The sequence below is a fragment of the Suillus subalutaceus genome, assembly GCF_016647625.1.
Source record: "Suillus subalutaceus strain FC151 chromosome Unknown DFJ58scaffold_128, whole genome shotgun sequence".
NCBI lineage: Eukaryota > Fungi > Basidiomycota > Agaricomycetes > Boletales > Suillaceae > Suillus > Suillus subalutaceus.
In genome coordinates, this window is record NW_024540377.1 from 136,757 (window position 1) to 152,355 (window position 15,599).

Here is a 15,599-nt window from a genome sequence, read left to right on the forward strand (position 1 = left end):
GTTCCGAGGAAAAGCATCTCAAGCTCACCGGTGCCCGCTTGACTCACTACTCGACGAGTCACATTTGTTTACTGGACACCATTGTCTACTGTCGTCTGTCGTTGACGTGACCTGTATCTCGAACGAATCGAGGGAGGGCCCACCACTTTGCAACACCTCGTAACCCCTGAATCGCCAAATGGGAAACACAGTTCACCCAATGCATAGTTCCTTCGCGAATGCTGACCTTGTAGAGTGTGTTCTGAGGTTTCTGCCTGACTTTCAATGCCTTGCTTCAACAATATTGACCTCAAAGACCATCTACAACGTCTTTCAACAACACCCTCGCTCGGTCGTTCGCTCTGTAGCTTACAACTTGGTTGGACTAGCCTTACCACAAGCACTACGTTTCGTCCGATGCCAAAATGCGCAATTATATTCCAAGCCCGTTGGTGAACTCTTGGGCGAGGACGATATTCAGAAAAACCCAGTGCTTTCCAACCAGGACATTAGAAGCCTTGTGGCCATTTCCACCTCTGTTCAAGAGCTCGAAAGCCTGTTTAGTTGGAGGTATTTTTTTATCATCTTTTACAGTCGGATTCGTCTAAGTCGTTCCATTAGAATGAAAGACCGAAGATTTAAGACAAGCCAACTCTCCTTGGCAGAGTCGACACGATTCCAGAAAGCGATGTACCGATTGTCCTTGTTCTCGGCTGTCTACGGCCACAATGGTTACGAGTCAGCTGTTGATCCTGACTCAGATCAAGAAGAAATAGATTCGGCACTCACAGAAGCCTTTTCACTACGAAAAGGTTTCTTCGGAAGTTTTTCCACTCCTGAGCTGAGGGATATTCAACGGGTTGAAACCTTTTTGCGAGGAATAATCGCTCGCGCTGAGGGTTTTGATTTTACTATGATCCCATCTGCAACATGTGAGCGCGAGCAACGCCATTCAAGCTCCACCCACTCATGAAGCACACATAGACAGCCCTGAGTCGTCATTTATGCTATACTGTGCTCCCCACAACGTGGTTGATGTATATAAGGGAGGGTTGGATTGCATCACCGAATGGGATTTCGACCCCACTGAAGAAATCTTCTTCCATGACCAATTCATGATTGGGCCTTTAAAAACTGTCTTGATCGACAGGAAAGAGCCGCTTCTCCTTCCCGTTAATCAAAAACAACCTATAATTGACGAAATCGTTGGAGAGCATGATCGGTGTTTGTGTCTTCTATCATTTTCGGGTGATGATTGCTTATTTGGTGACAGGCTCGCAATGTCAATCCAATACTGCCCAGGGGTTGGATTTATGGGGACCAAGTAGTAGGTCAAAAATTACAGCCTGTAGCACATACTCAACCCGTAATTGCTGAAGACTGGAGCTACCTCTGGGGCAACCAGCTTCACCACTCAATCGCACAATTACTGAAAGGTCGCGTCGGCGCAAATCTTGCAGACAGAACTCACTTTTTGACTGTGTCGCAGGAGACACCAGCTGAGGAGCTTGTCGGGGGGCTGTTTGACTACAAAACACCGGCTTATCTCACCTGGAACAAAGCAGACTGGCTATGTTCACAATGCTTGGAGAAGTTCATACGCGATCATCTCCATATCTGGTACTTGGGTCAGAAGATTAACCGTAAGCTTCTGCCCTTGATCACTTTGACGGCTGTCCACACACCCAATCTTCCCAGGAGGAGACGTGATTCCAGACAACTGCTGGTACGGATATAACTGTCGTACCCAAACACACAGATTAGCACATGCGCAGAAACTGAATGTCAGTCCTTACGAACTGCCCTAGTATCAAGAACTGAATTTCTTTTGGCTGTAGCACTGGTGTGAACCTATCAAGGGAGATGCCACTCCGACGAACGTCTAAGGGTTAGGGATTCTTTTATGGCTCTCGGATCGTGATATGTATCTTTAGGTTTAGTCCTTTCTATTGCGTAGGCCGCGTATCGAATTTGGTCGCGGTTACACGCACTGGGCCACTTCGTATCTGGCTCAGTGGCACGTACTAGCTTTGTTTGTATTCAAGGTTACCATTGAAAATGACATGCAACGCCAATTGTATGCCTCCTCATCTCCGAGTCCGAGTCTATTTTACTTTTAACTTTCATTTTGTTTTCATTCAAGTGATATTGCATTCGTGAAGCTGCGCTCTTCGACTGGTTCAATTAGGCTCATGAGTGGCAGGAAAGAGGATCTCGTGCAGTATCTACTCTTACCAACCGAGAAGATACAAATTCTCTATCTAAAAATCATTGACCTGGTTTTCTGTAGGGTAAAAAGAAGAACCTTTATAATGACGAAGCTGGTGCAAAAACAAGAGGAAGACTTATATTCCCGGTAGAAGTCTCTTCAGTGTGGTGGGCTGCGTTGTACAGTTCGCGGTGCATACGCGTCGCTAGTATTCCGTGTATCACGAACTGTAAACTACGAGAGACAGTCAGTCAATATGTCCAGTCCAAGAAACAGTCCCTTACCCTGATACTGCGTCTGCGTACGAAGCCTGCGATTAGATCTTGAGTTGTACGTTGGATTCGTATGGTTATGAACACGCACGAGAAGAGCAACCGCGGCGACCACGGCCATGATGGAAAATACTGATCCGTCACGAATGTTAGTGTCAATATGTGAAGAATGATATTTCAACTCACAAAGCCCACAGGTAAAGTAAAACATGTTATGTCTGACCAGGACCCGTACAAGAGGTGAATCGTTTCCATGGTATCTATAAAGCTTCCACGAGTGATATAACATGAAACTGAGGATTTCTATGAAATATTGAACGCGACAACATAAAAATACCGTGAAACCCACCTATTTCTACGATGACGAGCAAACCGTAGGCTACGATGATAATGTGACTCTGCTTGCTGGAGTAGCAACTTGCGACTTTTGGAATAGGTGACTGCACGACTATATCCAATCGCTGTGAACCACCAAATCAGCGAGCAGGAAGAGACTCACTTGTGGAAGAAGAGTTGTATAATGTAAGTGTCACCACCAATGGGACCAGGAAGAGCTATACATTGGGCTATTGACAAAACACCTTACATACAGAAGACTGACTTACCACAACGTGGCAACACGCTATCAGCCATCTGCGACCCGTTACCGCCAAAACCCTCTGCATAAAGAGTGCTGCGGGAGTAGGAACGAGGGTCAGCCGCCAAAATAATGGATAGCAAAGGATACTGACATTCTGCACAGAGCAGTATGATTCCTCCAACATCTGATAGGAGCGTCAGTTCCCGACGTATTCGTTTCACAAGGGGATCAAACTCGCATGTGCTGAACGCATAAAATGTTGTGCAGGACTGAGATTTATTGAGCTTTAAGAGCGACATGCAAGGACAACAATATACCTTGAGGGAAAGTCCAAACTGTGAAATTCCTGAAAACAGGTGAGATACCACTCGCTTTAAGTGGCATATTTTTGAACATACGGAGCATATCGGTAACGATCAATGCAAACGGCAAGTACCGGCAGGTAAGATAGGTTAGTTTGGGTATTCGCCATGGAGCGTCCAGTATATACGCGACCTTTGTATGTTACTTGTCAGACTCTGGGCGCTGTCATAACGTCGGCTGGATGAAAACCTACATCTTTATCGAGGGTGAGAGCGAAGTCATAAACCTAATAGTGAAACAATCAATTTCCTTGGTCGACTTGACAGGTCGCCGACTGAGTTGGTACCTACCCAAAGACATGTTATAGCGACTGAGACGAAAGTTCAGCACAAACGCTGCTGTATAACAATCATTGGTAGCACGCACAGAAAGCATACTATATAGTTCAAGTAAACGATCAGTTCGTTGAATGTGCGGCCATGCTACCGATTCTGATTATCACTCACGTTGGCGTGCTGCAGTGTGATGCCGATATTGATATCAGCTTGTTCAAACAACGGGACCATGATAGCGGACAAGTGACCGGGTCTATTGCAGATATGCATTATATGCCAGTCTGAGAAGCCACGCACCGGTCTTAGTGGTCTGATATGATCCGTTACTCCAAGCTTAGTACTTGGGTGAAAGGTTCTATATTTATGCAGCAACATCGCTGAGATGCAAGGTACTGGTTAGTCTCCAATGTAGATTTTAAACGCAATGCCGCATCCACAGTAGGATCAAACAGTGCCTTATCAGGGACGGAGTCCGCGGAGGTGGTCGTGTTTGCAATGATGCAATCCGTCAGATGCCAACCTATTATCAACACGCCACATCCTTCCTTCACATGGGACAAGTTATCAAAATCTTGATTGGTCGCCGGCGAATGTTCTGTCAGATGGTCAGCTGGACTGTAGAAACGACATACTAGCAGAGTACGCAAATGGTCTCGCTCCCCGACTCCCACGATTAGTGGGAGAAGGGTTTTGTCAGACGCATGAATCTGTAAAATCTTCGCCCGTTACGTCACAGTGATGACGTGAAAACCTTGTCGCTTACGTTGTGTTGTATGGTGGTGGACGATAGGTTCGATTTTGCCGATTTGCCGCGACATATTTGAAAGTCCGCGCGATGTTTATTCTAGCATTACAAGCATACCTAGGTATACATGCAAATTTGTGTCACACTCTCTTAATGCATTACCTTACTTGGAGACCGCTGCTGTCCGAGATTCGAGTTGCATGTGAACCTGGCCTGATGAAAGGTGATAACAAGGAGCAGCAGCTATATCTGATCTTTCTCTGGGCTATACTAATACTAGTATCATACTAGTAGTGATGCCGCAGAGGCGAATCAAATCGAGGCGACGATTATTTGCAAGTTACCCAACAGATATCTATCTACATATTGTAAGAATGGACCCGGGTCGTTTAATCCCGCGGGACCAATTCGCGTCGACGCCATGTGCTCCACCCGAACCCCTCTTCTGCTCCACTTTGGCTCAGGCATGTACTCCACTTCAGCTCCTTTGTGTTAATAATTATAGTCAGTGTCTGTCACGAGCTCGACGTGGGCGCCGTTCAAACCTGTGTTGGGTCAACGAACAACATGGTTTTATTAATGCGTCGAGGCTGAGCGTTGCATCGCACACTGGACATTGTAGCAAGAATACTTCGAAAATCGCACGGGCACCGCGCTCAAATCATATGCGGCGTTCAAACATTCTTCGCGAGTCACTGTGTTGCGATCTCATCAACAACTTTTACCTTTATCCCATTGGTATCCCTAGATGCACATTGTCTTTGCACTGGAATTTGGGCTGAAACACTTCGATCAATCAGATATCATTCCTCAAATCTCACTTTGGCGATGTAAACACTGGATTACGGTATATCAAGCATGAATGCCATTGTTATCCGTCCATCAAGTTCCTCCGCTCGCTCGCTCCCATCTTCTGATAGTATGACCTTTCTCTATTTCGGTGTATGTATCTTGTATTTCAAATACAACGGACATAGATGAGGATGATGGAGGTCAAATTGACAAAACCCGTCAAAAACGAGGTACCCTCCGGTTCATCAATGATCATAGTACCAAGTTAACTACGAGTGAGCCGAATGAATGGTACCAGTATCATGCTTAATGCGGCAAACATAGTTCTTTGGCCCAGCCTGTCCGCTTCAGAATCCAGGAAACCGAAGCCCGAAACCGAAGCCCGAAACTTCAATCTGAAGGAACAAGAAGACACATATTGGCCTTCAGTGCTGCAGTTCAAAATACCAAGTACCGAGTGAGTTCATCATGCGAAGTTGTTTAATGCCTTCAACGCATCATATACGCAGATGGCAGCGACAAAACAGGTGCAAAGTAAGTTAGTGTAAATACACCTCACGTCGCAGCAGTTACCGCAACAGTTGCAAACTTGCAGCATTTTCACGATGCCCGCATCCAAGCTAATTGCATCGGCAGAGACTCGACAATTAGGAGGCTCACTCAGGCTTGCAAGGGTGTGAGAGTCTCACAGGCACCGGTTTCCGCATGCTGCACTTGCAAGAGGTGAGAGGTCAACGAGAGGTTGTAGGAGTTGCGTGAGGTGCTTGCAGGTCAGCCGGTTATCTGCAGCGGTCTGCAAGCAAGGAATGCACTGAGTGTGACACGAATTTACAGGTATACCTAGGTATACTTGTAATACTAGAAGAAGCATCGATCGGACTTCCAAATAAGTTGCGGCAAATCGGCAAATCGAACCGTAACCTATCGTCCACCATGTCTGCCTTTGAGACTAGATGTCTACCCGAGATGGTTCCGCTACCGTGACAGTGAGGAAATTCCAGAGCAAAATTTGCCGGCCCTCTTGGATAATGTCCTAGTTGAGTGTGTTTCTTATGAAGATCAAAAAAGGACCATGTGTGTTGAGTGCTATCTCAGGCTCACTCCATCGCTACCCAACAATGAGTGATGCAATCGAGTAAAGACGAAATGCAAACACTGCCTTCTCGAATCTCGTCCCGCGATTGTTTCAGAAGGTAGCCAGATACTTGTGCCTCGTTTGGCAAGATACTTCAGCGATTTGTATGCAAGAAAGGTTTTTGTTGCTCTGGCAAAAATCCGTTGGTCTGCTCTTCTACTTACAAAATTAGTTCAAGCTTAAGCCTATATGGTCGAGTAGGGTCAAGTGATTGTTTTTCTTGGTGGTTTCTTTGTCTTGGCTCGAAACTGTATAAATGACCTATGTTGTTGTCTTGCAGTATCTGCGAATCATGTTTGTCTCAAGTTCTTGCGGAGTCGGGGATTGGCGCTCGCGCCGCTACGATTTATAGTTTGACAAGCATTGCTTGAAGCATGGTGAAAATGTGAGAAAATCAGAACTTCAAGTTTTTGACTTTTCGATCCGAAACTTTCGCCCCTCTACCTTACTAGTACTTATCCGCCCAGATGACCTTCCATCTCCTTCAATAACCTGCCTCGTTTCCATAGACGCCCTGTACACGAGGCTGTTCGCCTCGGTGCATTCATGCAACCGACTTTCGTCTCCACAGCTTCCAGAATGTACCCCATCCCATCCAATCGTGCCGCAGTTGGCGCGTCCCGGCCCTCGAATCTGACTATCTATCCTACACGACCGCATGAATAGCGTTATTTTGTGCTGAGAAGCTACTCCATCACACCACCATGTTACGAGGACTCTGGCAAGAGCGTCATTTGAACGTCTCTTTCTCGCTTGTCATCGGCTAGTATGACAATGTTTCTATGGCTTTAAAACAATTTGGCGTCCAGTGCTGGCTAGACTGCCCTCTATCACCATTATATACGCGGTCCCTCCGGCACTGTCAGGGACATGTCATATCCACCAATACCACTGGAGCAGGCGAAAAGGAATGTACTGGGTCGGATGTAGAGGAGTGGCGTGTGGTGAGTGCTGCAGTGAGGTCAGGAGGGTTTATTTGTTTTCATCATGTCTCGTTCTGCATCAATGTATATTCATGTGTAGCGATGCCTATAATTCAATTGACGTGTTTCATTAATTCATCTACGGTGTTGTAAGGGATTCGAGCTCCCTATGGTGCACCATCCTAGGTAATTGATCCCTAGTACTCTCCTTCGCCTCCTTCCAGCGCTCAATTCTTGCTAACCAAGTCTCTCAACACCGCCCCAGTGGTGTAATAGTAAATGCAGACGAAAGCAGACATCAGATAGGTGTTATCTTATCGTCTGGAGCCTGCTTCTGGGCTTAACAGAAGGGAGAAACACAAATAAGTACGCACTTGCACTCGACAGCTACCCAGCAATGTGTTGCTCGATGGCTGGTACTGGCTTTGTTTGTATTCAAGGTTACCACTCAAAATGACATACAACGCCAACTGTGCGCTACCCCATCTCCATTTCGCTTGACTTCCTTTTTATTTTCATTCAATTGAGGTTGCATTTAGGAAGCTGCGTCCTGTGAATTTGCCCGAATTATTCTCCATGGATTGTACGTTCCGATAGACTACTTGCAAAGTGGGCGGTTTTTTGTTCAATGAAGGAAAGGGGATCACACGCAGTATCTACTCTTACCAACCGAGAAGATACGAATTCTTTATCTAAAAATCATTGGTCTAGTATTCTCTAGGATGAGGAGACGAAGGACCTCTACAAACAGGTTGCATCTCCGACGAGGCTGGTGCAAAAACAAGAGGTAGGGACACATTCCCGGTGGAACTCTCTTCAGTGTGATGAGCTGTGTTGTACAGCTCGCGGTGCATGCGTGTCGCTAGTATTCCGTGTATCACGACCTGGAAACTACGAGACAGTCAGTCAATATGGTCGGTCCAGGAAATGGCCCTTACGTTGATGCTACATCTCCGTACGATGCCTGTGATCAGGTCTTGAGTTAGACGTTGGATTCGTAATGTTACTATGAACACGCACAGGAAGAGTAACCACCACGACCGCGACCGTGGTGGAAAATACTGATCCACCACAAATGTTAATATCAATTTGTGAAGAATCATGTTTCGACTCACAAAGCCCACAGGCAAAGTAAAACATGTTATGTCTGACCAGGACCCGTACAAGAGGGATGTCGTTTCCATGTTCTCTATAAAGCTTCCACGAATGGTATAACATGAAACTGAGGATTTCTATGAAATATTTAACGCGACAACATAAAAATACCGTGAAACCCACCTATTTCTACGATGACGAGCACAACGTATGCTGCGATGACAATAAGACTTTGCTTGCTATCATAGCAATTTGCGACTTTTGGAATAGGTGACTGCATGACTATATCACATAGCTGTGAACCACCAAATCACCAGTAGGAGGAGACTCACTTGTGGAAGAAGAGTGGGATAATGTAAGTGTCACCGCCACTGGGACCAGGAAGAGCTATACATTGGGCTATTGACAAACATTTCACATATAAAAGACTGACTTACCACAACGTTACAACACGTTATGAGCCATCTGCGACCCATTACCGCCCAAACCCTCTGCATAAAAAGTGCTGGAGAATGTTGCAATCAGGGTCAGCCACAGAAATAACGAATAGCAAAGGATACTAACATTCTGCACAAACCATTACGATTCCTCCAACATCTGATAGGGGTGTCAGTTCCGGAAATATTCGTTTCATAAGGGGATCAAACTCACATATGCTGAACGCAAACAAAGTTTCGCAGGACTGAGATTTATTGAGCTTTAAGAGCGACATGCAAGGATAAAAAATATACCTTAAGGGAAAGTCCAAGCTGTGAGATTCCTGAAAACAGGTGAGATTCCACTCGCTTTAAGTAGTATATTTTTGGACATACGAAGCATATCGGTAACGATCAATGCAAATGGTAAGTACCGGCAGGTAAGATACTTTAGTTTGGGTATTCGCCATGGAGCGTCCAGTATGAACGCGGCCTTTGTATGTCACTTGTCAGGCTCTATGTGCTGTCATGATGTTGGCTGGATGAAAACCTACATCTTTATCGAGGGTGAGAGCAAAGTCGTAAACCTAATAGCGAAATAATCAACTTCCTTGGTCGACTTGACAGGTTACCACCTGAGTTGGTACTTACCCAAAGACATGCTATAGCGACTGAGACGAAAGGTCAGCACAAACGCTGCTGCATAACAACTGTTGGTAGCACGCACTGAAAGCATACTATATAGCGTACAGTTTGTTGAATGTTATGCTACTGATTCTGATCATCACTCACATTGGCGTGCTGTAGTGTGATGCCAATATTGATATCAGCTTGGTCAAACAACGGGACCATGATAGCAGACGACTGACCGGGTCTATTGCAGTGATGCATTATATGGCCCAGTCTAAGAAGCCACGTGCTGGTCTTGGTGATCTAATATGATCCGTTACTCCAGGCTTACTAGTACTGCTTAGGTGGCATGCGGTGAAAGGTTCTATATTTACAGTGTGTTGCACATGAAACTGCAGTACGAGTTTTTGAAAAACTCGGCCCCGCTGCCTTTACCAGGACTTTTCATATGCAACACACTGTATGCAGCAACCTCGATGGGATGCAAGGTGCTGGTCAGTCTCCTTTAAGCAATCTGGACTGTAGTCTTTTGAAAACGCAGTATTGTGTCTACACAAGATCTGACAGCGCCTTATCAGGGTCGGAGTCCGGGCATATTTGCAATCCGTCAAATGCCAAGCCTAAGCCATTATTTAACATCCTTCACACAGCAAGTGGCTAATGGGACAAGTTATCGAAATCTTGATTGGTCGCCTGCAAATATTTATTCTGTCAGATCGTCGGCTGGAACGTAGCAACGACATACTAGTAGAGCCGGCAAATGGACTTGTCCCGAAATCTTACACAGTTTCAATAGTATCAATACGTAGCAATGTCTATTACTTCTGCGAAGTAGGGAAACCTAGACCAATTACTGTGGAATCGGCAAATATTTTCGTTCCTCGTGCGAGACTTATGATAGGCTGATTACTCGATAATTGCAAGGGTGCGCAGGTTGAGGATAATAATTGCCCCAGGCGTGCCAATAAGGCACACATCTTCAAAGTGAAAAGGTCAGGCGCATACAAGAAGTGTTCTCCCGACGTCCATGTTAGGACACTAACATAACCAGATGATAGCTAATGTTGTCTGGATCACCGTGACATAGTGATGTGGGCCAGCTTTTGATGTAGATATTCGAGGGAGGTGGTTCTGCTTTATGGACTGGGACGGATACTTGCATACTATTTGTTTGTGTTGACCAGTATGTACCAATTTGTTTACGTCGACCGTCAATGGAGCAATTGATTGAGATTCTGTGTTGTGCTCTGCCATTCTGCCATCAGTGAACTGATGAACAAATTCAAATATCATAGTTAATTACAGACTCCAACCCAGTCACCCTGTGGGTGTTGACTTCGTTTCCTTTCTTACATTATCTTGTTATCTTGATCACCATCAGCACCATACTGCCCGGTACTTCTTGACTTCTGCACCATACGGTACTTCCGCTCGTCGATCCTCCGGTGTTATATTACCTAAGCATCCTCATTAGTACTTACGTCGTCCCGTCTCTCGTCGACACCTCAGTTTTGTTCTCTAACATTACTGAGGTGTGTAGTATGTTTGTACCTCACATATTCACTTACTGATGTAACCTAGCTCTCGCTTCGCTAGGTACTTTGTCAATACAGTTTTGTTCTCTAACATTACTGAGCTCTCGCTTCGCTAGTTCTACTAGCGTGTATAGTGGGTAGTGCTGGGGGCAGAATTATTTGCAGGCAGTTGTGCCAGCATAACTGGCAGAAGTGGCAGAATTATCAAGGCACTACAGGCTCTGTGTACAACAATGTATCACTAGGAAACACCATTACAAGACATCAGCATGTCCACATCCCACTGTCCGTCGTTGTGTGAGGCGTGATCAACTACAATGACCTCGTCATCAACAGATTTTGGTAGAAGATCTCAATCAACATGCTCCAATTCTGCAAAATCATAAACTTGGCCTTCCAACACTTCGTTTCAGGCTATAGTGTCATTATTATGGATAACTAAGTCTCATTAGAGACAGCTGGTTATCCTTCCTTGTCACGGACTGCTGATGCTTTGACAGATTATCCATTACCGCTCCCATGATGGATGATTTGCCAGACAGCTCAATTTGGTGCGTTTCTGCTCATTCTGGGGCCGTCTGTGATGGATAATTATTGATAATGGGTTGGATGATACTTTTTGGTGTGTTCCTACCCTTTCCAAGCTGCATTAACCGTCTTGCTTCAGCTTCGAATTTATCCCGCTGTGAAAAACACAACCTGACTAGGCACTTGTTAAGGTACTCAGCCAGTATATGTCTAATGCTCTGCCTATGCTGCTATACTTGCAACAAAGATGCAAGAACGTTTGACCCAAGGGAAAAGCTACTAAGAACAACTTAAGATCAAAAGACCTGAAAGAGCGCTAAAGCGCGGGAATAGCGCGTCGCAAGATAGAGCGCTAATGCGTGGGAAAGAGCGGAAGTCAAGAAAGCGGACACTGAGTCAAAGGAAGGTAATGGATAGCGAGTGAGATCAAGGGTATTGATTGCAAGGGTAAGGAAAGTCAAATAGGGGCCATAGAGCGCAACTAAAGGGGTGACTACTTCTAAGTAAAACCTAAGGGAAGGAAATACAGTCAAAGGGAAGTAATGTTGAAGTAGTCACCATAGGCTTCTTATACTAGTAAACTATACCATCTCGGACTCAGAAGGGATAGGATATACATGTAATAAGACTGTAGTACTTTTTACAAACTCGAGGCAAGGCAAATTACATACCAATGAGGTAGGATGGACCATGGATGGATTCTGACATTTCGGGTGATTCCTAGAGCGCGAGAACAGCGCGCTGGACTAGCGCTAGGGCGCAGGAACAAGCACTAGATAGAGCGGACAAGCGCTAGGTAGAGTGGACATGCACTAATGCTCCTATAGGCACATTGCTGGTAGTTCTGATAGCGCTATACAGGCGATAATGCCATTATAATGTATTATATTGCTGTCATGGTAGAAGGGAGGTGATATATCCTGGTCTATGACACCGTGTGTGGGAAGATGATACATCCATCATAGCACTGTGATATAACACTGATACATCAATCATAGCGCTGTAATATAACACCTACTTACTGAGGACTCGGATATACCAGCCGTAGAGCCATGATATATCAATGATATATGATTTATTCCCCCGGTTGCAGTACTTGTATTATTATATTTTAATGATATATCAACCAAACCAACCAATGTGATACTGTCACATGACTGGGAAAACGTGGCACTTTTTCCTCGACTTACGTAATCTGTCGAGGAAAAAGTGCCACGTTTTCCGGTCAGGTGACATTGTTGCAAGTCAGGTGAAAAAGCAGAGCGAGCATGTGACCGAGCTTCTTTAGTAGATTCCCCTGGCTGCAGTACTTGTATATTTTCATGATATATCATATGATATTCCCCCGGCTGCAGTACTTGTATACCTTAATGATATATCACCTACCTTGATGTGTCAGTAGTAGAATATGATATATCATGTATGTTCAGTATGCGTGCAATACCTAGTATATGATATATCATACTATGTTCCGCCTGGCAGCTGCCGGAAATTTGTGCTTATACATGTGGCTGTGCAGCGCTGATGCTCTTGCTCTTTAATTTGTTGTGTAAGTACTAGTAAACCGCCAGTGGCAGCTCCTCCTGGCTATATGTTGAACATTTGCCAATTCAGTCTGACATCGAACATCAACTGCACCATGTTAAATGTCTTCGTGTGTCCAGCCTTGCAACAAACCAATGACTTCCAGTGAGTCTGTAGGGGCGAATAACAATTTGTATATTGTTTAGGTAGCTACATTAAAAACACGACGGACTGCAATATATCTACTTGCGAGACTTTTTCTTTGGGGCCCTCACTACTGCGCTGGACCTCGCTCTGCTTCCTCTTTGGTGCGGGTTTTGTTCCTTCCTTGTGACCAATTTTGTTGGCTTCGGCTGCTCGTGTAAGAAGGACATGGGTGCGCGGCCTGGTGCGTCTGTTGGAGGCAGTGGGGGCACAGGTAACGAGGACACTGTCTCCATCTCCAAATCAGTTGGGGATTTTCACCAGCCAAGGACTTCCCCCGATGTCCACAGAGGTGTCAGCTGCCGAGAAGCTTCCGAAGACCCCCGGTCAATGGATGACGTTGCCCTGCCTCCAAATTAGTATGAGGGAAAACTGCTCCAATGTTGTGAGGTGTCGGTTTGGTGAGGTGTCGGCGGGAAGTGACGATCTCCCCAATGTCACAAAATGTCCAGTTGGTGAGGAGCTGGTGGGAATTGGGTGCTCTCTTTCGACGTTGTGAGGTATCGGTTGGTGAGAAGCCGGCGAAAATTGGTATTCTCCTTCAACAGCGTGAGATGTTGGTTGATGAGGAGCTGAGGGGGGTTGGTGTGTGGTGGACTTGGAATACATTGACTCGGGCGGTGGGATGTAGGCAGGAGTGACTCTGTGATACTCGCTAGCAAAGACAATGGAATTTGGGGATCTGGACGTGCATTGCGGCCCCAAATTGAACATCGGTTGGTTGAACGGCAATGAATTTCCATGCGGTTCCATGGATAGTCCATTGGCCTCCTCAAGCGCAGAAAATCTATTCATTTTCTCGGCCAAGAGCGAAGCAGGCTGGGGCAAGACGGGTGGTGTCAAACGACGACGACGGATGAAGTATGTAAGGAGGGATAGCCTCGACTGATGGATCAGCTGCTCTGACACCTGGGCCATTGAGTGCGATTAAAGGTGGGGGATGTGGTAGCGGGTCTTCATTGAGCGCTGTTGACTTTCTCCAAGCGGTGATTGGATTGTCTGTCGTGTTGTGAGGAGATGTGATGGGGTTTGGGTCACTACTACTAGTGCGCATCAACCATTCACCATGTCCATTCGTTCCTGCAAGTGCATTGAAGTCCAGAGAGGGATCAAGCACAGAAGGATGGTGATCTCTGAGTGAGGACTCGTCCAAAGCCTCATCCAGTGAGATCAGGCCAGGTGGAAGGTGAGGTGAGGTTGGGGTGGATGAGGGAGCCGCCGGCAGCTTTGAAGATGCGCCTATGATAAATTTTCATTAATCATGATTTTGAGTTGCATAGCCAGGAATTTCACTTACCATAGACGCGCCCAAGGTGTCGTTCGAAGGGTAACAAATACTGGTCATGGAAGTTCGGCGTGCATGCCTTGAAGCTCAGACCATCTGCAGTTTTACCGTGGTGGTAGCTACTGATGAATCAACACGTGTGATTGGCACAACAAACAGCAAATAACACACCTTAATGTCATAATGTCGCCTTCACACATTGGGTCGACTCCACCCATGACAAGGGTGTAGTGCCATCCGCCCGTCAATATTGAGAGGTCCTCGAATATTTGACCTAGAAGGATTGGTAGCTCTTGAATTGCACTTTAAATTGTAAGTGATTAGCTCTATTTTTAATCAAGTCCAATCAATGTATCACTTACTGATAAACTTCTTCTTTCGTTCTCGAATCCTGTCCCACAACATCTCCCAATCTTCTGGCAGCATTAAGACGTGCAGTCTCCTCCCGAATTTCTTTTTTGACTTCTTCCGACTCATCCGCAAAGCAATCGGTGGTGTGCTGCCGGACTGCACTAAGCCTTTGTGCAGGTTGTACGGGATTATTTTTAAGTGCGTCAGACACCAATGGTTTAACTTTCGACTCATAGTGAAGTTTAGAATACACTTCAACCCTCTTTGAGGTCTCGAGTGCCTCTTGCACGCTGACCAAGTAGTGCAGATAGGGCTTTACCGGTTGAGCTACTGCCAGGTGTAGTTTTTCCCTTTGAATTATTCCGAAACCATTCCCAATTGCTAACCAAGAAAAATGATTACATTTTATAAATAGGACAATGTGAACACCACGTACTTTACGGCGTTCTCCTGCTTGCATCGGTCGTGAATTTGACTCACTCTCTTCTTGTTCGGCGGATTCAGATATGTTTGTAAGATCCGGCTGGACTGTTTCGTTCATAGAGTCAATAGTAGCTCCACCACATTCATCAATACCAGTGTTCTCAACACAAGGTGCGCTGCTGTTTAGCTCTACCTCTTCTGGAAAGTCATTGAACCACTTTGGAAACAGCGCCTCGAAAAATCTTGATAATTTCTTCTCTTTTTGCATCTGCAGGTAGTTGGGCAGCTCATTCTGCAGCCAGAGTAACTGGTCTGCGCTCGTCCACCTGGAGGCG

General features: G+C 45.7%; 5 protein-coding genes across 5 annotated transcripts; 1 reads left to right on the forward strand and 4 right to left on the reverse strand.

The window, feature by feature from the left end:
• The first annotated feature begins 37 nt into the window (after positions 1–37).
• Positions 38–2,066, forward strand: DFJ58DRAFT_809095 (uncharacterized protein). Its single transcript, XM_041391340.1, has 7 exons — positions 38–549; positions 601–911; positions 964–1,203; positions 1,253–1,306; positions 1,359–1,622; positions 1,678–1,763; positions 1,818–2,066. The coding sequence occupies exons 1-7, from the start codon at positions 179–181 to the stop codon at positions 1,863–1,865; spliced, it is 1,374 nt and encodes a 457-aa protein (XP_041239391.1). The 5' UTR covers positions 38–178; the 3' UTR covers positions 1,866–2,066.
• A 68-nt stretch (positions 2,067–2,134) lies between these two features.
• Positions 2,135–4,357, reverse strand: DFJ58DRAFT_809107 (uncharacterized protein). The gene is made up of 15 exons (XM_041391341.1): positions 3,850–4,357; positions 3,770–3,779; positions 3,694–3,713; positions 3,597–3,629; positions 3,439–3,535; positions 3,358–3,386; positions 3,279–3,309; positions 3,192–3,224; positions 3,066–3,133; positions 2,960–3,014; positions 2,810–2,908; positions 2,647–2,763; positions 2,552–2,592; positions 2,473–2,498; positions 2,135–2,422 (listed from the first exon to the last, which is right to left on the reverse strand). The coding sequence occupies exons 1-15, from the start codon at positions 4,051–4,053 to the stop codon at positions 2,287–2,289; spliced, it is 999 nt and encodes a 332-aa protein (XP_041239392.1). The 5' UTR covers positions 4,054–4,357; the 3' UTR covers positions 2,135–2,286.
• A 3,596-nt stretch (positions 4,358–7,953) lies between these two features.
• Positions 7,954–9,675, reverse strand: DFJ58DRAFT_748543 (uncharacterized protein; the record flags this gene model as incomplete). Its single annotated transcript, XM_041387597.1, has 15 exons — positions 7,954–8,164; positions 8,212–8,237; positions 8,294–8,334; positions 8,389–8,505; positions 8,552–8,650; positions 8,701–8,755; positions 8,806–8,873; positions 8,933–8,965; positions 9,020–9,050; positions 9,100–9,128; positions 9,181–9,277; positions 9,339–9,371; positions 9,436–9,455; positions 9,512–9,521; positions 9,577–9,675. The coding sequence occupies 15 exons, from the start codon at positions 9,673–9,675 to the stop codon at positions 7,981–7,983; spliced, it is 942 nt and encodes a 313-aa protein (XP_041239393.1). The 3' UTR covers positions 7,954–7,980.
• A 645-nt stretch (positions 9,676–10,320) lies between these two features.
• DFJ58DRAFT_845136 (uncharacterized protein) lies at positions 10,321–11,043 on the reverse strand (the record flags this gene model as incomplete). The annotated part of the gene is made up of 5 exons (XM_041393134.1): positions 10,321–10,391; positions 10,458–10,669; positions 10,768–10,854; positions 10,896–10,941; positions 10,983–11,043. The coding sequence occupies 5 exons, from the start codon at positions 11,041–11,043 to the stop codon at positions 10,321–10,323; spliced, it is 477 nt and encodes a 158-aa protein (XP_041239394.1).
• Positions 11,044–13,992: 2,949 nt separating this feature from the next.
• Positions 13,993–15,556, reverse strand: DFJ58DRAFT_845137 (uncharacterized protein; the record flags this gene model as incomplete). Its single annotated transcript, XM_041393135.1, has 5 exons — positions 13,993–14,444; positions 14,503–14,609; positions 14,662–14,793; positions 14,853–15,222; positions 15,322–15,556. Coding segments are annotated over 5 exons (1,296 nt in total), but the record flags the coding sequence as incomplete, so codon positions are not given.
• Between the last annotated feature and the right edge of the window lie 43 nt (positions 15,557–15,599).